At 40.5% G+C, this 26,239-nt stretch overlaps 2 protein-coding genes across 6 annotated transcripts in view; one reads left to right on the forward strand and one right to left on the reverse strand.

Annotated features, from left to right (window-relative positions):
- TMEM62 (transmembrane protein 62) overlaps positions 1–11,231 on the reverse strand; it is a 32,573-nt gene extending 21,342 nt beyond the window's left edge. Inside the window, exons 1-5 of one of the 3 annotated variants that reach the window (XM_080397679.1) lie at positions 11,077–11,231; positions 8,122–10,127; positions 5,250–5,361; positions 3,925–4,062; positions 2,743–2,788 (exon numbers count right to left, since the gene is read on the reverse strand). In XM_080397679.1, the coding sequence (XP_080253805.1) occupies positions 2,743–2,788; positions 3,925–4,062; positions 5,250–5,361; positions 8,122–8,304 (479 nt within the window). In that variant the 5' untranslated portion in view covers positions 8,305–10,127; positions 11,077–11,231. The other 2 variants (XM_080397680.1, XM_080397681.1) reach the window with 2 other exon arrangements.
- A 36-nt stretch (positions 11,232–11,267) lies between these two features.
- The window catches only part of UBR1 (ubiquitin protein ligase E3 component n-recognin 1), a 74,974-nt gene continuing 60,002 nt past the window's right edge, over positions 11,268–26,239 (forward strand). For 2 of the 3 annotated variants that reach the window (XM_080397665.1, XM_080397666.1), the window contains exons 1-3: positions 11,268–11,539; positions 23,215–23,471; positions 25,584–25,662. In XM_080397665.1, the coding sequence (XP_080253791.1) occupies positions 11,459–11,539; positions 23,215–23,471; positions 25,584–25,662 (417 nt within the window). In that variant the 5' untranslated portion in view covers positions 11,268–11,458. Of the gene's footprint in view, positions 11,540–16,376; positions 16,840–23,214; positions 23,472–25,583; positions 25,663–26,239 lie in introns of those variants that run through there. The other variant, XM_080397667.1, reaches the window with a different exon arrangement.

The raw sequence follows: 26,239 nt of genomic DNA on the forward strand, positions 1-26,239 counted from the left end.
TTATGCTAATATTGGCTATGATAAATATATGTAATAACGAATATACACATTGCTTTCTCTCCTTCCACTGACAACAGGTATTTTCAGTTTTTCTAACTTCTAAAACTGAAGTGCTTTTGATAATTTATGCTAGATGGGAATTCCACATATCCTCCACTGGCAAAGACAGGCAACGTTCCAACTAATGGTACCTAACACATTGCTCAGTTAAGAATTAAATTCTATAACTAAAATTACTGTGAGTAAATTTGAGATTAACTAAAATTTATTTGGTTTAATTGGGGGGGATTTTTCTGTTTTCTTTTGGGTTATGTTTTTGTGTGCGTGTGTGTGCGCACACACATTTGGTTTTGTTGGTTTTGGGGTTTTCATTGTTTGGGATTTTTTTTTTTTAACTCCCTGCATGATATGTGGAAGCTAAAACATCCCTGAGTTCAGATAATGAGTATAGTTTGTAAACAGCCACCCAGAAAGCAGTTCTTATCACTATTACTCTACCAATCAGATTAAACAATAAAAACACCAAAAAGGCTGACCTGAACAGAATAAAAGCCAATATATCAAAAAAAAAGTTTCAGATATAAATCAATACTGCCAATGTCATAAAGACACTTTCACAATGCTTTTTTTTTTTGAAGTTAATGTTACCTTTATGAACATCATGAACTTCAATAAGAAAACCGGAAGCTCAGTATCAAAATGCTCAGACTTCTGCCTTTAGTCCCACTTAGAGTATGTGTAACAGTTGAATTATCCTCTGCTCATACTGTGGACATAAAATAGGAACCCACGTTTTTCTGTAAAAATGTTATTGTATTTCAATACAACTGCTGCCTTCTTTAATTTTAATACTTACTCAACACCACATCTGGTGTTCATTATCCGTTTTTCCTAGCCTCTGTTTGTATCTGCAAGCTTGCAGTGCTCCAACGTGTATGGCAAAAAATGAATTATTTGTTCAGGAATCACATAAAGGCAATCAGATACTGCCTTACTGTTGCTCAGACAACAACAACAAAAAAATTACATCGTCCTTTTGACTGTTTAACTTCACAGGGGCAGGTGGGGGACACAAAAAGGCTTCCACAAGACTCCATTTCACTCCACCATCTCCTCTCTCTTCCTAGAGTGTGGCACATTTACTAAAATTTTTCTTGATCTTTATATTTTATCAATACATTAGATTATTAACATTGTCCCTGTAAAGATAGTTCTGTCTTTAATGATGCTTAATAGCTTTTGAGGACTCTTAGTGCCTTTCTTCAGTCTTAGATAGAAATTATGATACATCTCATTAAAGTTTCTTTATTTTGCTATGATAACAGACTACAATGAAGCAAAAACCATTATGAGAACACATTTGTTTAGCAAGAGACTGTTAATTAATAAGGAACGACTTTTTCACCTGACTTAGAACTCCACTCAGAAATTCTTAGGTTGGCTAAATTGCTTTGAAATTTCATCTTAATCCTTTCTAATCCCTTTTGCTGTCAGCGCGTCTTCAGTGTGAACTACAGGCAGGTGACTGATACATCTTTCCAAACAGTAGAGCTCATCCAGGCCAAACAACAATTCAGGGATGATCTGGCAAATTCACTGGTGCTACACCTTCCCATGTGTATCACTAGGACCTCTGACAGCAGCCTTAAACTAGGGCGGAAGACTGATACTAGATTGTTATGAAGCCACAACTGTGGCAAAAGATACAGGGACATGCACTGCACTAGCACATCCATAAACTGTGTTAGCACCATACATTCATCCCTTCGTGGTAAACCCACATGCGGATTCCATGTTCTTCTGCAAATGCAGCTGCTGTAGAATCCTGTCCCACAGAATTTATGGGAAAATGTATCTGCTCCTGCTGGGCCACAGGGAACTGGAGCAAATTGTACTATCAGATGTTTAATCTGTGTTCTTATTGCAAAGTAGATGGCTACAGAGCCTGAATTAAAGTAGAATTTAAATTTCCAGGTCCTCCTCCAGTTCCAAAGAGTCAAAGCTGAAAGCACCACCAAAATTACAAATGAAGATTTTGTGTTCAGATATGAAGGACAGGAGAAACTGAGAAGTCAAACACGAGTTACAACTGAGCCTATCTTTACAATATACAGGCAAAAGAGCCAGCTGAAGAGAGGAAAGTTTCCTCTCCTATCTTCACATTTAAATCTCAAGTGTGTTCCTCAAGAATATTTGTCCACCCATCACCATCATCTGCCTTCAATACTTGCATTTTCTAAAATGACTCCGACGTGAAGAATTGGCTCAGATAAGATTTAGACCCACACGACATGAAAAGCCCTTTTGGGCATGCAGAAAAAACATTTAAAAATAGTGAAGTTTTTTTCTTGCTTTGTTTTTCTTTTCTCATCTATTTTGAGGCATAAACGCGTTCCTTTGAGAACACTGGTTTTACAGAAATATATCACACAACTGTTCTGAGGACACTGAACACATAATGCATAGAACATCTCCTAGACATAGGCAGATTTAAAATATATTCAATTACAAAACATGGAGGTATAAGAGATATGAAGTCTGCACAACGAATTCTCTATTTTCTCAATCTATTCTGCTCTACTAACTGGCAATGGAAAAGCTAGAGGAAGTAACAAATATGATCCTTGACTATAGAAAAGTCAGTGAAAAGGCATATATGATATATGTGATAATTGAAAACAGAATATCGTTTAGTGATTTTTATCTTGAATATAACAAGATCTGTATGGTAAATAAAAGTACCTGTAATAATTCCAAACGCTATCCAGGTGTGGAATATTGAAGGAATCTGTAAGAGAGAGAAGGAAATGAAGAAACTTTCAGACCAAAATGATCATTGACCTCTGCATTTTATTTCCTAATGTTGAGATAAAGCAGTCTCAGCTGGCACTGAAGAGCTATTTTTCTAAATATATAATTGACAAGCAGACTGTGAAACTGTGCAGAGAAGAAATGATATTATATATATATATTATCATATATACTTGATGCAGTTGACCTAGAAGTGGGAGTAGTTTTTTCATTTACGTTTCCGTTCAAAGATAACAGTTGTGGGAATGTAAACTGTCATTTAGTGGCTAAAAATTAACCACGTGTCTCCACTTTGGCTATAAAGCTTTTCAGAAGCTTTTTGGATTGGGCGCATTTTCCATAACTAAGACCTAACTCACTGAAGGAAAATAAAGTAGTAATAGCATCACAGAACAGCATGTATAAAACAGACAGCAAGCTGGGGACATTTGTACTGTGACTGGGGTCCACCTCTCCATTAAAGCTGGTAACAGAAGCCTGATCATGAAATGGGAGTAAAATGTCATATATGGGCTGTATAGGACAAAGCATGCACTTTTTTCTTCCCCAGTGCTAGGCTTCCTAGTTTTGCCCTTCCTCTAACAGCTGGGTTATATAGCCTACAATGTTGTTAGCTTGTGTTTGAATATTTATAATATAGTGGCATCTACAATGTGCACAAACTTCCATGAGTTCCTTCTGTTCAAAAGAAACCAAATTTCCTTTGATTGCTGAACCTGTGATACTTCTTAACTTAAATCTGTGGGGAGAGGTCTATGAAAATTAAATTCACACCATTTATTCAGTAGGGTAAGGTTACAGTTTGCCCTTCCATTAAAAGATACAGTATATAAACTAATGACCTGGAAACTAACATCCAAAGCTATGTTCTATCACTTGCCAGGCAAAAGCAATAAATGAAGAGTCTTGCTTCCCTGGTATTAAAACTCCAGTCGGTGTCTGTAAACAAAGCGTGCCCTCAGTAGAGCAGACACGTGGATGGCAGGCCCCTCTTCAGACTTATAACGACTATTAACATGCTAGTAATTACTAACACTTTACCTCTATGCTCTAACTTGCCTAAATCAGCTCTGCAATCACAGAAAGGAAAGAGATGTTTCATTTCCTTCTTACCATGATTCCCTTTGATGTCTATCCACTTGGTTTTTTCCATGACCCTTGATCTCTTCAGGATTGAGTGGTAAGTTTTCCATTCTACTTCTACCTGCTCAGATCCCAGTTTATCTCTTGTCTTAGCATCTGTCAGGTCACCTAAAAGAGTACAAAGGTAAGCTATAACTAGAGCCTACACAGCTTACACAAATACTGTCAGTAGGCAAGCATGCAATCCAAGCCTGCTAGCGTAGGCAAGCATGCAATCCAAGCCCGCTAGCGTAAGCGGCTGCAAGTCTCCCGTGCGCAATCTGGACGTTCCTGTTGTCTGGTCCAATTGGTTCCTATAAGGGCAAAGGCCTTCTAACGCAGACATGGCAGCCTGTTCAAACATCAACAGCTGGACTTGATGACCTTAAAGGTCTTTTCCAACTTAAATGACTCTGTGCCTCTATGATATATCAGCCATGTCACTGCAGTGCTTTCACTGATTCCATATCAAAGTAAATTGTTACACATTCGTTATACCTGAAGATTCATAGGAGCTTGTTTAACTTCACACCTTCTGTACCCCCTCAAGCTCCAATTAATGTTCAAACCATTCCCATTTCTGTTCACATAGTAAGGCCTCCCTGCACTGCTAGTTAAAATATGCTATTTCTGAACTCTTAAAAAGCAAGCAGATTAGTAACTCTCTATAGAAACAAAAGTACAGGTCTATCATTAAGATGCTAAAGCCTTGCATATGTCAATGGCTCAAAGTCTTTCTGATTTGCTTGCCAAAACTTAATCCATTTCAATAGCAATAGCAAGCTACCAAATGAAGAGGCAAGGCTTATTTCACCTGTCTTGGTATGCTATGTTCAAATGGAAATCAGCAATGAAATCTTACGTTAGCTCACAGGTGAATTTCAGACAAATGAGCAGGGATTGTTCTGAAAGAGAAACTGTCTCCTAATGACTAATCAGAGACATTGCTTACTTCTGTAATTTCAAATACACATGACGTAGAATCACTACCAGGAGGACAAGAAGGAAGATAGTTGCTAGCAGGGACTAAGGTTCAGCAACAAAGACTGGGAAAACAATAGCTATATTGCATAATTACATCTGTTACATATATACACACGAAACTCACTATCAGACATAAGACATTGAACAAAAACTAATTCTCTTGAGAAGTTATTCTCTTCTGCTTCTAGGAGTCTATCTTTAGCTGCAATCTCATTTCCATTGCTTAAAATACCATAAGGCTTTAAAGCTCTCTCTTGAGATCCTAGAATTTTGCTTATTTGCTCTTCCTTTGACAACATTCAACAGGAAATTCACACTTTTGAATTGCTTACCTGTTGCCAGAACAAGTGCGGGCTGAATTATATCAATTGTTTCAGAACAGAATTTTTCAAAGTCTGGAGCTCGTTTGGGATCCCGAAATCTACTGATATGGATATCTGACACCTGCAAAAAAGAAAAATGAAATGCTGTTCTAAGCAGAGGGTTATTGCTCCACAGGTTATTCTGCAAAGCCAACTACGTAAGAATGCAACGTAAGAGCAGTTATAGTGATTCATATCAGTAAAAGGGATACAGGGAGAAACAGAGGAGGATGACTAGGGGAGAACAAAAGCAGAGTAAGCATATGATATTGCACCTGTAACCCATAAAATCACATTTACATCAAGAAAATGTCCTTAAATCTAAGGGTATACAATAAAACGGGGAAATACGTAGCTATCTACAGTAAGTTTTGATGGCTCTAAGGGCCTGTTGACTTTCAAATTCTGTGAACTTCTGGTGCAACACAGTGATCTTGCTGCAAGAGAGAACACTTAAGTAGTTCTGCAAAGCAAGAATAGGTTAAAGTTACCTAAGACTTGAAGCATACTGATAACTGAATTTGTACCTGGTGTGACATTTCCAGTAGCTGGGTGGAAGGACTTCTAACATTCTATCCGTGCATTATAATGGAGCAAATGAGTGTGTTTAGACCCCATTCCATATGTCTCCATGAAGGCAATGATTGTCCAAGAAATGATACCATTTGTACAGAACTGTAAAAGATGCTGTTCATTTCTGAACCAAACACTCAAAGTCCCCTATCAGAAGTCTCATACGGGGTGGGATGGGGGTGATAATAAAAATAAGATTTTAAATTATTTTTTTTAAGTATTGTGGTTCTTCAGGTTTCTCCAAAATTAATCTTGGGTGAATGCTTTCAATTCCACTTTCCACACTTCCCATTCCATTTCAGTCAGTCAATTAATAAATCATTCTCCTCAGTTTAGACAAATGGTATTTGATACTCAAAAAAAAGTGAGCACATGGTAACAACCACCTGACGATATCACTAACTGAGAAAGAAAAACATAAACTTTTGCATTCAATTTAATAAACCTGGCTTTTAATTTTTTAAAAATCCAGATAAAATACCTTAGAGACAAAATGCCTTAGCTTCTACTTACTCAGTCATTTGAGTATATAGCAAACATTGATTGAATTCCATTTTTTAATTCTGCTTATGAAAATCCCCCATTTGCTTATATGGAACTTTTGCTGAGATCAGAATCGGATGCTAAGAGGAAAACACTTTTAAACATAAACGTAACTTCATTTTTTTTTACACGTTCAAGGTAGCATGAATCAAAGAGCACAGTAGAACTACCTTGATACATCAAACCCAATTTAATAATTGACAAAGATACAACATCTTATTTTGCTTCTCCTCAGCCCCTGGATTTGCAATTCATCTATTTCAGCAATCAAACAGAGAAAATAAAAACTTCTGTTGTTGCAGTCTCCAGATTCTTGAGCAAAAAGTCTTAAAAGAAACTTTACTCCTGTTCTGCTGATAACTATGGAGCATGTACATTTCCAGCCTTTTAGCAGACAGTGGTTGGGAAGCCTGATTTTCTACAAAGTTCTTCCCACTTGTTTTCCCCCTACGTTATACAAGTTTAAGGTTTGCAAAATTGTAAATGTACAAAGATCAAAATTTAGTTCAGTTTAAGAAGATACTGTCCTGTGGATGGGAGGATAAACAATGCAGAAAAAGGCTGGGGGCAGAACCAGTCGTCTTGAGCTCTAGCCAGTGACCTAGATTAGACCTATGGAGTCACCAGGGAGCCTGAAGCCTGTTTCCCACAACATCATCATACACAACATCAAATTTAGTGCTTGGTTAATTTCCAAGTTAGGTCATTGATAAAGCAGCTGTTAAAGGGCACGTCTGAAAGAGAACATAACCACTTGAAAATAAAGCCAATTCTCAAATTAGCTGTGCTATGACCCATCCTTGCGAGAGCTCCACTTGAAGTAACACAGAGAGAATATGGCAAGAGAAGTATGGAGTGGAACATGCTGCTTGTCAGCAATAGCTCTGCAGCTGCTAAATGCTACTGTAGTCGACTTTCAAAACATCAACTCAAGATAGGGGGTTTTATCTACATTAATGCAAGCCTATCTTTAATCTTGACATGTGTTCTGCATTAAAGATAAGCCTTAAGTAATTTAAGGAAAAATTACTGCAAAAACTGACTTTGACAATACATAGCAAATGGAAGAGAACGAAAGGACTAGTAATACAGCAGCAAACATGTAAACAGCTTGCGGTTAGTTACACACTAAGTGCTTCAGAAATACCTGGGGGTGTGACAGTGGAACAGTCAGAAGAGAGGCCACAGCAGCACCCAGATGTGACAGTTTACTTTCAAGGCTATGCCAGGTTAATTTGGATTTTATGTTCAACCTGGAAACAAAGTTGTGCACATCGAAGCTAACATACATTGCTCTCTCTCACCCTGGCCCAGCACTTCTATTGCTAAAAATCTGTGTAACTATTTTCTCAGACACACAATTCTGAGTTCTGGAAGGGGAAAAGGACAGGCAGGGCCCACATGTCTCACTGGGACGTCGGATAATACCGCGTCGGCTACTGGTGCAACATATAGGATAGTGTAGTAATTAGGCGAGTTTTAATTACCTGCTTCTACCACCACCACCACCTTATCTTCTGGACAGTCTGGCAAACCTGTAGCTTCGGCTTGACCGCCAGCCTCCGGGACAGCAACGGGGGACGCCGGCCGGGAGGTGCCGCAGCACCGCGGCGGGGACCCTCCCCGGCCTCGCACAGCGACCGCCGCCGCTACCGAGACCCGCAACGCGGGGGGCGGCCGCACCTCAGCGCGGCGCCTCCCGCCGCCTCCCGCCGGACCCACTCACCTGCACTACCCACAGCAGGTTGGCGGCCTCCGCACCAGGTGCAGGCCGAGCGGCCCGGCGGCGGCGCTGGCCCACGGGCGGCTGCACTCCCGAAGGCGCGTACGAATCCAGCAGCAGCGCCACGGCGGCCGCCGCCAGCAGCCCCAGGACCAGCTTCAGCATCCTGCTCCGCGTTACCACCATGCGCGGCCCCGGCCGGCCCCCGCGCCTCCGCCGGGCAGCGCCGCCGGCTTCAGCACTTCCGCGTGGCGGCCCACCTCCGCGGCTGGCCGGGCCGCCTGCGGCGCGTCTGCGGTTGGCTCGGAGGGCCGATGCCGGCGGGGGAGGGGTGCGGTGGGCACTCCCCGTATTTTGGCGGTTTTATGTGGTTTCATTTTGGCGGGCCCGCCTGATGCGGCCCGGCCCCGCGGCCCTAGGCCGCCCGCGGCCTGCGCTCTGAGGCGCCGGCTGCCCCCCTAGCTGCAGGGCGCTGGAAGCGCCTCGGCGGGAACGGGACAGGCCGAAACGTTGGCTGAAGTGCGCGGCCTGCCTTAGTCTGTAAGCCCTTGTCGTTATCCGGGGGGAACAATGTACCGTGAGGGGGCCTCGGGCCGTCTTCAGTCAGGAATGGTCGGGTCAAAAACCAGACACAGAGAGATCAGCGTCCCATCCTGCTTTCTTCCAAGGACAGCATGTACTTGGAAAAAACCCTTTTTTGTCTCCTGGCAGTATTTATAAATCTGCCTGCTCAAAAATCTTGGCAATTGACTTTTTTGTTTTACTCCTGACTTCCTTAAAAAGTCTTTTTGTGGTCTTTTGAACACCTTTTTTTTTATATACATAATTTTAACCTTACTATAGCAACAGTACATAATCGTACAGTTTGATAATTGGTAACTTACTCTGTGCTATCAACTCTTGTTTCCTAACTGCTGCCCGCATTTACTGTTGAGGTTTTTTTCTTACCAGCTTAAGCACGAGTTTAGCTGAAAAAGCTTCTGGTGCTTCACAACACTTTGCTTTGATATTTAATGCAGTATTCTCAAACTTTTCAGAAGTTTCTAATTAAATATTGCTTATTATTAATTATCTTTTTATATAATTTGTCATAGGACAAAGATTTAATTTTTAGCATTGATCAAAACCCACACGCTTCAGATCGGTTACACTTTATTAATATATTACACCCTTTTTCAGATGGTCTTGATAATTTAGCTGCACTTTTGTGGGGCTTAAAGTATGCTTGCTGTCTTTTTTTCAGCCGCTTTCCATCTTGCTTGTCTGCTTCCTACTTCCTCCAGAAAAACATGCCAAACAACTGCTCTTAAACCAACATTTAGCAATCGATATTCCTGGTAATCTTGGGGAGTAATCTTGAAAATTAGGGTTTGCACTTCTTCATGGAGCTCTACTGTTTTCTTTTAGCTCTAGCAAGACTGCCAAGCTTCAGCATTTTGTCTCTATTAAAATTTATCTGAACTCCTTTTTTGTTGTTCTTATTTCCTCTATTACTTTAGTATCCATGGAGATTGTGGTGGTTTGTGCCATTTCTGCCTGGGTAGTGGAGCCAACTTTTGTTTCAGAGATTTGCTGCCCCTTCTTTTGCTGTCTCCCAGCATATGTGGGTTCCAAATCTTTCTTTTTTGTATTATTTTTGTTGTGTAAGTCTATACTCTTGTTCAACTAAAGCAGCTGGTTTACATTAGCATAACTTCTTCTAAAAGTCCCACAGTAAAGTGAAACCATACTAGTAGTTCAGCTAAAAGATGTGGCCACGTGAGAGACTTGTCTCCCAGCAGAGAGGACCACAGGCAGCCCTCCTGCTGCTTGAGCGTGTTTGTTGCTGTCTTGGAATTACAGCATTGCCTCTCTTGCTTGACAATGTTGGAAGCTGGATTATACAATTGCTACTGTCGATGCTAAAACATGAGGAGGACTCCAGCAATGGCAGTCTAAACTTGGCTGCTGTGCAGATAGCACTGCTGGTTAGTGGTCAGCCATGCTATCGAAGAGGATTGCGTACGAATCTGCAACATGTAAAGACAAAACTAGATTCAGCTTTGAATTGATTGCTCAGTGGCTCAATGGCAAAATTAACTTTGTTGGTTTTGTCTGGTGTCTAAACCCATTTCAGTAACAGTATCTACACAGTAATTTTAAGTGACAGATTTCAGTAAGCCTGCAGTGACCTCTTAAAATGAAGTGGGAGCTACTACAGAAAAGCTACAGTCAGAGGTTCTGAAGACTTAAGAGAAGACCTTTGAGAGTACCTGTGACCAGGTACAGTGAGAAAAATCTACTGAATATACCTGAAAATGTCATATGCAAACTTTATCCGATTGATACTGATAACTAAAGAACATGGAAAAGTTGTTTGGAGGCTTGAAGCAGTAAGACTGCAATGGCAGGAGGCAGTCTTTTTCCAGAGATACTAGACATTTGATAGGTGGTTAGTATGTATGCCTGCAAGGTCCAAAGCTATGGCTATTTGCCTATTCCCCCAGCCCTAAAAAGGTACAAACACAGGGAATTGTGCAGCTGGACTGGTTTGCAATAATCTGGAAAGTTTGCAGCAGTGCTTAGGCCAGGTCTGTCACGTATCAACCAAGTTCCTAAATGACCTAATCTTCTGCTGGAGTAGCAAATGCAGAGTACTTGGAACAGTTATATGCTGTAGCAAGGAGGCATGGAGGAAAAATGTTGACCTTGGAGACAATCATATACCTAAAGCTACTGTCGCCTCCTATGCTTGTTTGAAGTTCATTAAATTTTGCCTTCACTTAATCCAAATGAGACACATGCCATGTCTGCTGAAGGAGTATCAATCTGCATTAGCATATATGAAAATTACTTCAGGTATCACCTTGTTATTAAGGCAGTGCCCTAAGTGAACACCCACACTGTGCAGTTTAAGTGCCCGCAGAGGAACTTCGTCCGCGTAACTTCACAGACAGAATCAACCCAAGTTTCGCTCACCGACCATCCTGACAGACCCTGGGGCGGCGCCTCGCTTCAGCCTCCCGTGGGAGGCCGGAGACGCGGCTGGACAGGCCCGGGCCTCCCCAACCCCTCACGGCGCTCCTCAGCAGGCCTGGCCGGGTCACGACGACCACACCCGCCGCGCCTCCCGCGCTCGGTCATCGGCCCCCTCCGCCCGGCCGCCCCGGTGCGCACGTCCCGCCCGCCGCCGCCTCTGCCCTCAGCCCGCGCCGAACCCGGCCTACGGAGCATGCGCGCGGGGCGGCCCAGGCGGCCGCGGGGGGTGGGCTGAGGAGGCGGCGCGGCGCCGCGGCCGGGTGACGGCGGCGGCTCCTTCCGGGCGGTGACGTCGTCGCCGGCTGCGTCCCTCGCTCTCAAAATGGCGGACGGAGCTGACGAAGGGCCTCGAGCGGGAGCAGCGGGTGGCTGGCTCCCCGTGCAGCCCCAGGAGCGAGCCACGGTGAGGCTGTAGCCCGGCGCGGCGGCGCGGTTCCCTCTGCCCCCGTTCGGGGGCCGCCTGTGGGCTGCCCGCGCCGCGACCCCGCCGCCCGGGCGAGCTTTTCCGGCCGCAGGGCGCCCCGCCGCTGGCGGCGGAGGGAGCCGGTGGGGCCGGGGCCGCCGCCTCCTCTTTGGCGGGGCTGCTGTACCGCCACGCGCCGTTGTGCGCTCGCTGTTGGCGGCGGCACCCACCGAGACGCGGCCGCGCGCCGTGGGGCCGGGACGACCGGGGCCGAGGGCGGGCGGCCCGCTCGCTGCTCCCCGGCGGGGCCCGGCCGCGCACCCGGCCGCTGCCCGCCCCTGGCCCCGGCGGCGCGGGCTGCCCCCGGCCCCGGTCGTCTGTGCGCGGGGAGCGGGTCCTGCCTTCAGCCCGGCGAGCCGCTGCCCGGCGGCCCGGGGGGACGCGGCTGGTCGCCAGCTCCCCGCAGCGTCACCCACCCCCTGTGCCGTGTCTTCGTTTGACCTCTACGTTATTAAACGAGATCAAACTTAAGCAAGCCCAGCGCCCTTAAAACCTTATAGCATATACATGCATCTTTTATCCTTTTTCTGACCTTACGTTTCTTAATTTAACGTGATTTTACTGGGGGGGGGGGGGGAAGACTGAAGGCTAACAAATTATTGTTTTACGGAGTGTGAATGAAGCCACAAATAATGGAGTTTAGAAAGGATGTAGATGGAGATGGTTGCTTGTTTGCTGAACAGAGTTACCTTCTCTTTTTCTTTTCTGTGAATTCCTTTAATCGTCTATGGATTTAACAGTCCCTCACTGAACACATCTTGGTGTTGCATCTGTCCGGTGGTGGTAGATAAGGGCGTGCTGTGCTTTCCTTCACAGCCTTGTAAAGTAATTGCTATGCTGCAAGCACTTTTGCTGGAGGAGTTTAAAACCCAGAGGCTGTCAGTTTAAGAGAGGGAGCCTGAATGTGTTTCAGAAACCTTACATGTTTAAAGGGATGTTTAAAAGTCAAGCACTGGCAAGCCTGCGCACCACTAAAAAAAATAGGGGGATATAAATAGGAAAATGTTTACTCATAGATCTTTTCTCACAGGTTGCAGTGTTAAGCCAGCAACTTTATTCACTGTACCTTTCCTCTCAGAATTATAAGAGTGTATACAAATCATGAGGTTGCAGTCTGCGACTACAGAGGCACTTCTAAAGTGAAGTATAATTCTGTGGCAGTAGCAGACCTATGTGTGGCTTTTCTTTCTGTATTGCAAATGATTTAATTTTAAACTCGTGAAAACGTAATTCGATTGCTTTATAGCGTCAAAAAATGCAACCTGAGTCAGGCAACTTCCTAAGCTTTGAGAGCCATGTCTAGGGTCAGAGGCACTGAGAATAATAGTTGCAATTGGCAGCAAAGCAATGTGATCAGCCTTTCATTATTTGGGGACATAAGAAGCTGAGTTAGCTCAGGCAGCCCGTTAAACTGATAATAGTCATATTGTGAAAAACATAGGGGAAGATGTCGAAGAGATCTTCAGGTGCTTAAAGTTGATACTGATCCACTAAGTTGTCTTAATTTGTATGTGGTTTCAGCCAATTGAGAATCTCTGTGCCAAAATTATCATTATTCCAGGACAGGCGGGTGGCCGCCCAGGCGGCATTGTCTGCCATATACCCAAGCAAACTGCAGAAATTTTCATAGGGAGTATGAGGTGAGTGTATTGCATCAAGGGAGAAGGGGAGCTAGGGGTCTGGGCTTAGGTGGTGTCCGATAGCATTCATGAAGTCAGGTTGCAAACCTAGCTATACTGATGTCAGAGAGCTGTAACCTGGAAGCAGTACTCCCAATTTATTGTTGTAGTAAAGGTGGTACTAGTTAGGTGGAACTAACATATCCTGATTGCCTTATGTTTTCACTGTGCGCAGCTGGTCTGAATGTTCTTTCACTGTGGTGCTGGAATCAGGAAGTTGAGGGACTGCGGAGCTGAAACAACTGACTGAATGGAGTGAGATTTGGCGTTGGTGAACTTGTCAAATCTGTCTCGGTGTCAGCCCAGTCAGACTGACTCTCACTTTCCATCTCTGGCTTTGGGTGCTGTGCAGTACCACACCGTGACTAGTAAACCTTCTTAGAGTGCTGGCTGCATGATGCAGGATTACCTGAATGATTCTGCAGGAGCAGCACTGATTCTGAAATGGATTTTGATGATTTGGGTAGTAAACCTTTCAGCACGCAGTCCAACTTGGTGGTTTCTTCTGTGTGCTGAACTCCAGCTCTTTGAGTTCAATGACTGCAGTTGGAAATACCTGAGTTGGCGTTTCACTGTATTAGTTGAAGTCATGTCCTGGCTCTGCCCTCTACTTACTGTAGTGGCTGTATGCTTCCTGAGCTGAACCGCCCTGAGAGAGGGAGGGCTGAATTTGGGGTGTACTGGCACTGACCTAGTAATAAACTCTGTCTACCAAACTTTTACTTTCTTTCTTTCCCAACGGCATCTTAAGTTTGCTTGGCTGATTGGTGGGCTGGACTTGGCTTGTCTAGTAGTTGGCTAGCAGGCATTACTGGTGGCCTAATAAAAGCCTGCTTAGCAGGCTGGATCCATCCCTTTAGTTGGTTGTCCATCTGTATTCTAAACAAATTCCAGTTTGACTTCTGCCTGCTTTGCTGGCTGGTATCTGGAATATACGAGCAAGGTTTAGATATTAAAACATTTCAAAGATTTTAGTTTATACTAGATCTTCGAATTTTGACATATATGTACCTTCTCCTTTATAATTGTGAGGAAAAGGGATTTTTTTCAGAACTACTGTCTTGTCATCAGTCAGTATGTCTATAAAAATGTATAGATGTAAGTGGGGTACTGGTGTTTAAGAAGAGAAGAGCTTCATAATGAGGAAATTGCCTTTAAAGGCAGGAAAATAATTTTATTTTGATTTTTTTTTTAATCTCAGAAAGCAAAACGATGCAGGTACTTGTGTATTCTAAAGTATTTCAGATCTTGTGTTGTGTGTCATTCAATGCTATTACATAGTTGAAGAAATGCACATGAGGAGCCTTGCTTCTGTAGTTGTATTGTAATCAAGTAGTAATATGGAGGGGATACTCATATACAGGTTATTTGTTGAGATTAATGAAATTGGAGCCAGGCATCTTATTTTGGAGTTGCAGTGACTTCTGCCAGTTTTAAATCCAATCTCTCCTAAACTGAATTAACCTGGTTAGACCAGATGATAGTCCACATAATTTTATATCAGGTTATGTTAAGCTAAATTAGTTTAAAACTTTAGGTAAACCAGCATGTTCTTTTGTGTAAATAAGTCCTAAACAGCATATAGTCAAAGCCGCTGGTTTTAGAACAGTGCAGTGTATTAGCAGAACAGTGTATTCTGTGCACTTGTATTGGTGTCCAAGAAGTGGAGTCTGTGAAGTTGCAACAGGTAACTTGAGCATCGCCTGCTTGCGTCCTTATGCTTTTATTTTGTCAACGGCATTGGGCAGTGCTGTGTCTTCTCCTTCCTCGTCTGCTTTCATGTTTACTCATAAGTCTTGGTGATTTTTGTTGCTTTGTAAGCTATGGTTAGTGCAGGAGTAAACTGTCATTTTGAAGGTATCTTTGCTCTGGTCTGCATAAAGCACACAAATTTTGGTTGCTGTAATTCTGCTATAATACTGTTACAGTGCTGCAAGAGGTACGTGACTCCAGGAGAATGTAGCTGCAAGTGGATGTCCCTGATAGCATGCAGCTGTTTAGGTGGTTCCTAGATCCCAGAGCAGTAGACAATCAAGGGAAAAACAGGCTGGTTTTGGTGTACAGGGGAAAGCATTTGGGAGATGCTGAGTGAGTGCTAAATACAGATAGATGTACCTGAATTTTATTACACATTCATTTTTGCAGAATTAGACTATGAATACGATGGATCTTAAAATTAATGGTAATTGGAAAATTGGGTGGTTGTAAGACAAGTTGGAGTACGCAGGAATTAATACAAAAACCTAGTGGGTTTTTTGTTTTCCCCAAACATAACTGTACCAAATTCATTAATTACTACTTTATAAATATCAACTGTAGTTGCCATTTCTGAAGTGCAGCGTCCTGTGAAGAAATTTGATAGATATTCAAGGGTAGGAGAACATGGAATAGATGTTAAGGATCAGACAATGAGAGAATCAGATTCTTTCTTTTGTTCCTCTGGAAACAAAAAGGATCTGTTGAATAGTCAGAACTTTAAGAAAAAGTTTGATTTTAAAATCTCAAAGACTACAAATAACTCTGCAAAGATGATAATTTTGTTATTTTTCTAGGGAGAATAGCTCCCCCCCCAATGTATTTTGCACAACGTTTTGTTTAATTGTGTGATACTGAAATCCTGTTTCCACTGTTAATGGTACATTGCTGTCTACCTTATGCTTGTTTGACCAAAAATTTTGGAACATAAAAGGTGTTTAGATTGCAGTGCCTTGAAGACTTGGGAATTAATTCTAGAATTTCTGGCTACTTTGTTTTGCCTGTTGAACCTACTTAATAGTATCCTGCTAATTTTGTAGCATATTTAGACTAGAGTGCCTAGTTGGTAGACAGTATGATAGAGATACCTTCAGCATGGTAGGGAGAGAACTGTGGGCAACGCTTTTACTTAAGGTGTCTCCTTGGGCACCTGATTGCATTCAGGCACTTACCCTCATAAACTGAAGCTGCACTCTTGTGTTTTGGAGATGACTGTGATTTAAAACTGACGTCTGACCCCATGGTTTCAAAAAGGTTGAACAGCCTTGCTCTCTTGTGTTGTTTACCCTGAAGCCGACATTTTCGGCTGCTGGACAGCTAGAACTAGAGTAACCGGTGGTGTTGGTGGTTACTTTTTCTTCTCTGATTGTCACTGGTTTGCTCTGGTTCAGCTACATTGGCAGTTGTTGAAGACTACTGGAATCAAGGTAGATTTCTACTGTAGTCAAAGCTTTAGTTGTCTGCGCTGCTGTTACGAGTCTCATTCCCATTGGGCAAACACCTGCATCATTAAAGCATCTTTTAACATTAATTGGCACCCTGCTTTGACTTAGGGGCCAAAGTTTAAATGAATGTAGAGATCAAACAGTTCTTTCATGTCTTCAGGTCAGAGTTGATGTTTTGTTAGGACAATGTTAGGCAGTCTGGAATGTTACCCATGTTTTGCCAATAGAAAATAACTTTTGAAACCAAACTTGCTTCTTTCGGTGTAATTACAGATATCCAGACCAGACTGAATTTTGGTATATGGCTGGTTCCCAGCCATGTTATATGAAGGAGCCATGTGACTGACCTGTCAGAGAACAGGTATTTCATGATTCAGTTCTAAATGGTAATTTTTTTTTTTTAGATTAGCTTAGATTCTCTACTAAAACATTAGCTTTATTTTGTTAGAGAATGTGAAACACATCATGAACAGCTACATAGTGCTTCTGTGACAAAAACTAGAGGAGTTTCCATTTTAACTCCCTGAACTGTGCCCTTCCTGAGGTAGTAAAATTTATGCTCCTGAAAAAATCATTTTGATTTATGGCAGGGAAGAGCAAATATGCTAATTAATTTCTAGTGCTGATTTCTGAAACCTCTTCTTTGGGGAATATAAATCTTTGAGGTTGAAATAGATTGCCTTATCTCCTTGTTACTTTTACTAAAAATAATGCCTAGGTGTTCTGTACTGTAGTTGGATCTTATTTTCAGTGCATTAGAAAACTGATATTTTTAAACCAAATTAAACAGAAGGGAAAATTGAACTAAAAATTTAAAAGCAGAACTTTATATGGAAATGTTAGTTCAAGAATCTTTTGGAGTTTGCTTTCTAAAGAATTTTTAAGTGTTCTGTATAGTTACCAAAGAACTACTGTGTGGTTATCCTTTTAAAATGTCTTTTATAGTTGCTCAATTGCATAGATAATATCAGAATAAAAATTTTCTGTGATCTGTTGTCCTGCTAATCTCTGATTAACTAGTAACATTAGAGCAAAGGTGCATTGGAGCAAAGCAGCCTTTTGGATTTGGTATTTGTTGAATGGCACCTGCTTGAAATCAGTTGTGTCCCCAGCATTTTATGTATTTACTTCTAAAACCCTGCTTCTATCTGCTGTTTTGACAGGCAGCTGGTATTGCCATCTCGTGCTTGACAGATTTGTGTCATGTACAAACTTCAAAGTGGTTTTTTTACTACTACTTTAAATTGGAATATTGGGCCAGATAAAGGTTTTAGTTTGTGCTGCTGGCAGTGCCTATTCCTTCATAATTTGTTATTTAATGTGTATAAATATTAATATTCCTTCTTGTCACTGATTGCATCAAAACTATATTTTTAGATATAGAAAAATTTATATGGTCCCATTTGCACTAAAAGATCAGTGTGTTAATCAGTGCAGTTGAAGTAGAGCTGCCTTTTATAATATTGCCTAATACAAAGTGTTAGTTTGAAAAGACTTCAGAATTCAGACAGAGCTGTGCTTAGAATGTAAATCAAAAACTTGTCATGGAAGGTGGTGGCTACTGAATTAATGTATGTAATAAACCTGTTGCAACGATAAAGAAATTCTGTCACAGTGGTAAGAAATCTCATTTGATGCTTGATCTATAAGTGAAAAGGGAATTGAAAGAGTTTGTTCACTTTTTTCTTTATATGCTTTACTTAGCTCTCATTCCTATTATTATTTGCAGTATTCACAAATGAATGCATATGTGAATGACAAAATTGGATATAGATACATTGGATATATGTGACAGATATTTTGGTTTTTTCATAGCAGTATTTGTGGGGAAATATTCTTCATCTTCTCTGACCTTTTCTGATGTGATGCTTGTTTAAAGGGTTTGGAAAAAGCTTATACGCTGTCTTCTTAGGTGTAGTAGAAACCTGTGTGTTTGGTTGGAATTGACTTGGGATGATCTGGGCATGCTTACACATGAGAAGGAATATTGGTAGTCTGATCCCACAAAGAAACACACGTTTCCATGCAAGATAAGAGACTATCTCCTGATCTTTCTCAAGTGGTATTGCAAGGTACCGCTCTTAAAGATTACAGACTACTGCTTTTGTTATACGTAACAAATCAAATGGTTGGGACAGAATGGTTGCTCTCTCTGCTCTTTTGACAAAACTGCTTATGCTTGAGAAACGTAGCTTTACAGCTCCTCTTCATTCCCTTCATGTAGTTTGAGAATTATTGTAATCTTAAAAAAAGGAGAACGTGACAGGAATCTGTGATTAAAGGAGGAAAAGAGGTGGGGCTGGAGAAGGTTAGAGATACTAAATGTAAAAGAAAAGAGGCAATAAGTGTCTTTGATGCATGCTCTTCACTAGTGTCAGTTTCCCAAGTGTCACTTTTGCCTGTCGTTTTAGATGCCTGGCAGTGCCCACCGACATGGGGTGGATGTTGCTCCCTCAGCAGCACGGGTGGTGGTGTGCTGCTGCTGTGATTACTCCCTCAGCTCACTGGTCATTGTGGCGGTTTTATTTCTGGACCATGTGTATGTCTGTATGGTAATTCTTCAGTTAACTTTTAATAAAAATGAGAAAATGACCAAAAATCCAATTAAAAGAACATTACTAAGATTGCTAATATAGATACTCAAAAGCTGAGAAATTTCAGAATTCAAATTTGAGGTGAAGCCTTAATTTACTCCAAATGTATGTGGAGGTGATATTTTTTCTAAATTCGGTAATTTTCGGCTTGCAGCCTAAAAATACTTTGCAGTGGAATAATGGCAGTTGGAGTGGAGCGTGTTCAGGTCTGCTTTGTCTGGACTTTGCTCTGTTACAGTGTCCTGGGCTGTGAGCACTGGGGGGCTGTGGAGAGCCAGTCAATGGTAGCATTTTAGTTACGTGATAATGTTTTTATCTTAATTGTGTTATGTTATGACCTCTGCCTCTTTCAGTACCTATTTCAGATTTATTCTTGAGTGGAGTCACATTTGGAAAATTACTTTTCTGTGGGGCTTACTTGTAGAAGAAATTGGAATTTTAATAGGGATTGAGAAAGAAACAGTATTTCCCCTGGTGAAGGCATTTGAATCACAGAATATTTAGGGCTGGAAGGGACCTCTGGAGGTCATCCTGTCCAAACTCCCTGCTCAAGCAGGGTCATCTAGAACAAGTTGCCCAGGTCCGTGTCCCGTTGGCTTTTGAGTATGTCCAAGGACGACACCTCCACAGCCTCTTGGGGCAGCCTGTGCCAGCGCTGGGCTGAAAGCTGCAGTGCAAAAGCCCCCTGTCTGTACTTGCAGCTGTCTTGTACAGCTCCTGGGCTTTTCTAGACTCCCAGCCTATCCTGTGCATAGGATGGTTGGAACTTCATCGATGGTCATCAATGACCAGTTGATGATGATACAGTAATTTATTTCCTCTTCACCAGTCAGTATATGATCAGTAAAGGAAAACTAACAATTTAATTTTTTATGGTTTTTTGTATCTGTAGCAACTAAGGACTTGACAGATGTGTGCTTAGGTAAAGGAGTGTTCATCAAAGTATTCAAACCTGAGTTTCAGTATATGTGTGCAAAGGGACCAAGCTAGCATTGGACAGTCAATCTGAGCTTAGGGGTGTGCTTTATTTGGCAGCTTCTGTATTTTTTCATGGGTTTGTGCCTAGTTTTATACAGTAGAATATAGCATACCAAACACATTTTGATGCAAGGAATAAATTACTTCTAGGAGACACAGAGTATGGAATAGATCTGAAGTTTAGCCTCGGGCAGCTTTTAGAAATAAGAAAAAGAATATTCTTCTTGTGAATATAATGGGTATTTCCTGGGTAGTGTATAGGTTGGAGATGTAATTTAGTGTGTTTACCAGAAGACAGCCAGCCTGCTTGAGAAAGTTTTCTCTCTTCCCTTCTTCCCTCTCGTTCCCTATGTCCTGTCATCCTTCCTCTGAACAGCATTTAAATAGAATTAAAAGCTTTGCACAGGAATGCTTGAAATGTTTGTGAATTAGACTGTATGAGAACCCATTCTACACTTCTGGCAGATTTTAAGGAAAGCTCAGCCTTGTGTTTCTTAAAGCTATGATGCGCTCTGTTCCAACAACGCAGAAGCTAAATTTATACCATCCTTTGGGAATAGAGCTTACCAAGATAGAAGAGCTACAGACTGGGATTCTCTTGTGCTTTGCTAAGGGATCACTTACCACGCACCCCATGTGAACAAATACAGTAACCAAATTGGGAAGGGAACTTGCTAAAGCCATAGTGCAGTATAGGTAAATTAAAACAAAAACTAAAAAACAAATTAGAGGAGGGAACCTGTTTAAGGAGGAACATTAGATTATGGAGTTTCATCGTTACAGGAATAATTTACTTCTGCTCATGTTAAATCAGACATATAAAAATAGAGACGTGATCAAGGAATTAAGTTTTCAGTTAAATTTAACAGTATGATATCTTTCTGAGAACCCCCAGCTAAGTGTGATATTTTTCTTCTTTAAGTGTTGTTATGCAAGTATGTGATAAATTAGGATTTCATTTTCGGTTGCTTTTTAAAATTTGGTGTCTCTTGCCCCAGGTAAGCATAATTTTTATTTTAAAAAATGTTGCTAGGTAGTTGAAAAATTTGAACAACTTAATTAAAAAGGCACTCAGCTAATTTGTGTCCTTTCCTTTGGTTCCTTTAGCACTGTGAATATGTGAAAATAAATAGGTACCTATATATTTGAGTGCATATCTGTATATGTATACGGAATGCATATGTATTACATACATGTGTATGCTAAAGTTTTTATGACCAATATGATGGTCACAGTCATGCTTACTGTTCAAGTAATAAATCTGTTCTTGATCTAGAATTTTTATTAGAATTGGCATTTAAATAAGTGGTTCCCTTCACTTCATGGATGGATATGTAAGGATGGATTGAATGCTTTGTGATTCTAGAAATCTGATTAGACTGGTCAACTTGCCCTTATAAAGTGAGGATATTCTAGGATGATTTGAGGACAAATTTGCTCTTCTGCTTTACCATATTATTCATGAATTTTCTTTTCCATCAGTGTCTGCCATGCATTTTTTTCCATAACTTTGAGCTCATGGATCACCATGATAAATGAAGTAATGGACTAGCTAAGGGTAATGCTAAGGAAAATTGGTGGGTAAAATACCAGTAGAAGCCTTGGGCTAAACCTAAACATATTAGTTTAGCACTACAGAAGTGTAGTGTCTTGTTAAAGACATGAAGAAAGTGTTTAGAGTGACTACAACCTGGAACAAATCTCCTTAAACAGATTAGTTTTGGGCAATGGATGTTATTGTTAATCTAGGCTGTTGCAACATTGTATCTTGTTTCCATTTCTTCTGTTTAGGTTTTGTATGTAGGCAGTTTTTTGTGGTTGGTTGTTAGATAAACATGCCGTTTTTCAGAAAACAAATATGCAATTTCTACAGGTTGTTTGCAGATCTGGCTTTCAGAGTACCTGGGATTGCAGCACTTTGGACTGCATATATTCCGGATGAATTTCTTTTTTTGGAGAACTGTTCTGATCTAGGCGGTAAACTAGGGAGCTGTAACCTTATAGATCTATTATTTAATCCCTTAGCTCTGTCGATTTGGGGGATGGGGGGTGGGCAATCCAATGGTTTGATTGATGTAGTTTTCATTTTAATTAAGAAACTGGGGTATTTTTTGCCTTTCACATAAGATAATGTGCAATTTCATCCTTCAAAAAAATTGAATAGTCTGCTTCATTGAGCCTTCTCTCAATCAGAATTCTTTGGGTGATTGCTTTGCTTATTTTCTGCTTGCTGGCCTAAAGGAAATTCCTTTTACAGCTATTTGTGAACCTGCATACATAGTTTTTTCTTGAAAAATTAATTTTGGGGTGTTAAGGTTGTGTATGAAAGGATGTTGTCTTTAAGAGCCTTGATGGGTACAATTGTTACCTGATTTGCAGTGGGGAAAAACATGGTATTTTGAAGTAATGGGACGAATGTGAAGGAAATAATTCAGACTTGAAGGACAGAAATAGAACAGTTGGAGAGAACTGTTCTGAAACTAGAGTAGTTAAAAGTAGAATTAGGGACTTAAATTAAGAAGACTTAGAACCTCAAGTCAAAACACGAGTACTTTCTTTAATTGTCTTATAAATATAAAATTGCATTTTAGTCTGGTTTCCCAAGGGCATTAAGCTTACGTAATCAGTTGTTTTTTTTTTTCCCCCTCAGCAGCTAGTTAACACTGACGACCAGTTTCAACAAGGCTTTACTGAAGTGTAACATTTTCAAAGACATTTCAGTTGCTGCACGTTTTTTGATTATCAGGAGGCTAAGGAATGAATCCCAAACTTATTTCCCAGCTAAGACACAGAAACCTGCTGTTGCTTTTTCCATTTGTTGGCAGCTGAACAGACATCAAGATTTGTATATTCACTGACGTGTTGGCAAGCATGTAGTTGAAAATGAATTAGTGCATGCATTGCTCTACAGTAGCATACTTGCCAACTCTTGCCTCAGAGCGTTTTACTAGAAGACTTCAAGGTAACAGAGGTTACTGTGGTGGGTACTGAAAGGAAAATAGCAAAGAAATCCTGGGAAAACATGATTTCTTGGGTTTTATTGCTTGCAGAACTGACTTGTGATGTGGAAAAGAATTCTGGATTCATAGAAAAAGTGCTTAATGTTATTTTCTTTTTATTTATTTATTAATTTATGTTTATCCACGTGTGTACTTTTCTTGCAGTGGTATGATGAAAGATTCAACTTCCAAGCTACATTTTTACAGTGCTTGGCAAAACATGTGCCAAATATTTACTCAGCTGAAATGGACCCCTTGCTGGAGAAACAAGAAGAAATGGTCCAGGCAGCAATATTATATCCCTTGGAATGTTACTTGTTTGGGGAAGACCCAGATATATTCCTGGAGAAACTACAACAGAGTGGAACCTCCCAGCTCTGTGGGAAAGTGTTCAAAGGAGGGGAGACAACATACTCTTGCAGGTAAGAATGAAGGTATGTTATCATGAATGTTCCCATGTGAGATAAGTGGTTTAATAAAATCAGTTGCACTGCTAACTAGTAATTTCTTGTGTCATGGTAGGTCTTTACTTAAATGACAGTGGCATTTGCTTCACATTCAAAACCACTTCACAGTGAGGGAAATTGCATATGAAAAGCGGGCTCTGACAGAGAAATGGGAAAGAATGTGGAAAGGATACTAAAGGTGCTGAAAGCAATTCGTTAAAAGTACTGGATGATAGGGTATGAGTATGGGGTCTCGACCTGAACTGAGCGAGAACAGGCATAAAAATCTGCGCGCTGTACAGGGCTCACCCTTTCAAAGTCTGAAACAGAGTCCAGCATTTCTGAGCATCATTGGTCCTTTGCTTAAGCAATAGGTTTGTGACCAATGGTCATTTTTTCACCTTCTTTCTCATCCTGGAATATATGAAAGATGGCATTCCATTGATTTGATTAAAATTATTTTATTAATTATGATTAATACAAATATATTAATATGAATAATATATTGATACTAGAAAGCCGGAGGTCTCTGGTGGATGTAAAGACTGCAATAATTAGCATTAATATGATACTGTTGTCATAGTTTATTGTACTTTCAGTTTATCTTAGAAGCCTAGAAAAATTCATCAGAAATACTGAAGGAATATTGTTAGGAATGATTAATTTTATTATGGCTAAAATAACCAGCCCTTAGAGTTTAGGAAGTGTCAAAGTGAAAGCTCTATGTGAACTTTATGTTTATGAATCACACTGTAAGGTTTTAATCAATCACATACTCTTCAGCTTTTCCTAGGAATGAATTAGTGTTGTATATGAAAGGAGAATGGTCTTTGAAGAAATCCTTACGTGTTTGCTAAAAGGTATATAGCAAATGCAGCATTGGACTCTACAAAGGAAAAGGATGGTCAAGGCAGTTCAGTGCTGCTGTAACAGCAATAACTCTGTTTCTGCCTCTGCAGAGTTCTTATATGGTAGCAGGCAAAAAGGCAAAGTTATGTCAGAGGTGGTCACTTTTTCTTATTTTTTTGAGTTCCTTTCTTGCAAAAATGTGGCAGTATTTGTACAAAATGCTGTACTTAACTACTGCAACTGCAGTTAATATGAGTTTGCTTTAGGCTTCTAAAATGCTGAAAATAATAGATACTCTGAAATATTAAAATCGGAGTGCCTTGAATTGGCCATTCAAATCTAGCAGGCACTTCTGGCTTGTTTTTTCTTTTAATTCACTTTGCAGTAGATTTATGGTAATAAATGAATGTTAGTTAAGTATTAAATTATTGTAATGATGATGATCATCTAAAGGTTTAAAGAAAATTTATTCTGTAATCATAATTACCACACTATTTTATTCATATTGTAAAGAAGGCTTGAACTAAATATTGAATGATGGTGTGAAACAAAAAACTTCATATATTGTCATGGAACGCTTGTCATCGACATTTTGCATAGATTGAAACAGCATTTAAAGCAAGAAGAGTGACGCATGTTTTAGGGAAAAAAAGGCAATGTAAAAAAGCATATGTTTGGAGCATGGGGGGGGGGGGGGGGGAAAGAATTAATTGCCCATGAGTGTAATTCTGGATTTTCAGATACTTGAGAGCATGACTGAAACTGTTAAAATTAAATTTTAAAATGTATATATTCTTTGGCTCATTTAATAAAGTAATTATCTGTAGACTTTGACTTTTAACTGTTTTGAAAGTTACAAACATAACCTAGCAGAAGTGTAACAAAAGTTTCATTAGCAAACTGGCTACAGTTGTTGGAAACAATAATAAAGGTTACTTCAGAGTCATCGTGGTTTTTAATAGCTGCTGATTCTTAGCAAGAGAGAAATATGTTAGCAACAAGTTTTGAAAGTGGAAATCAGGCATGTTTCTGATAGAATCTGGTATAACAGGTTCAAGTACGTGGTTCAAGCCTAACAAGATAAGCTTTCATCTTCTTTCTGTGACATGGAGTAGCCAATGTTTTTGTAATTTGAATCTGTTAATCTCTATTCTTATTTTCAGAGTAGCATTTTCTTTTGTGCCTGAAAATTCTGTGTGTTTGTTTGAGAAAGTTTTCCAGTTACCATCTTTGTTGCAGAGACTGTGCAGTTGATCCAACTTGTGTACTCTGTATGGACTGCTTCCAGAATAGCATTCACAAGAACCACCGGTACAAGGTAGAAAAATCTTAGATTAAGAAATTGTACTTTTAGCTTTAGAGAAGATTTTTTGAGGATATAATAAACTGCATATAAACCATATAGTAATTTTTATTTCAAAACATAAAATCTGGGATTAGTTATTTATCTGTTTCTCAAGTTTCTAACTATGAAAAGCCTCTTTTAAGAATAATAACTTTCTAATTCAAGAACCAATGGCTAAGAAAGTGTTTATGAATGCATACGTTGTTACTCTGGCAATATCACAGAAGCGTATGTCAGAGCAAAAAGCTGTGACTGAAAATGACGGTCGTGTCCTGAGTCCCAGTCGGTACTCTTTGGAAATTTAGAATGAGAAGGGCCATTACTTCAGCACTTACATCACTGATGAAGTCTCGTGTGTTTCTACTCTGTTATTCCATTTAGATTTCTGTAAACTACTTTCTGCTTAGTGTGGACTATGATAAAGTTAAAACAAATGTTAAGCATCAGGTTTTTTGAGGAGATTGTTCTAGAATTGGATCATCTCTTTCTGATATCCTTTTGATTCTCTTCAATCCAAATCTGTTATCTTTGAGAGATTCTCATGCTTTAA

The sequence above is a fragment of the Falco punctatus genome, assembly GCF_963210335.1.
Source record: "Falco punctatus genome assembly, chromosome: 7".
Lineage (NCBI taxonomy): Eukaryota > Metazoa > Chordata > Aves > Falconiformes > Falconidae > Falco > Falco punctatus.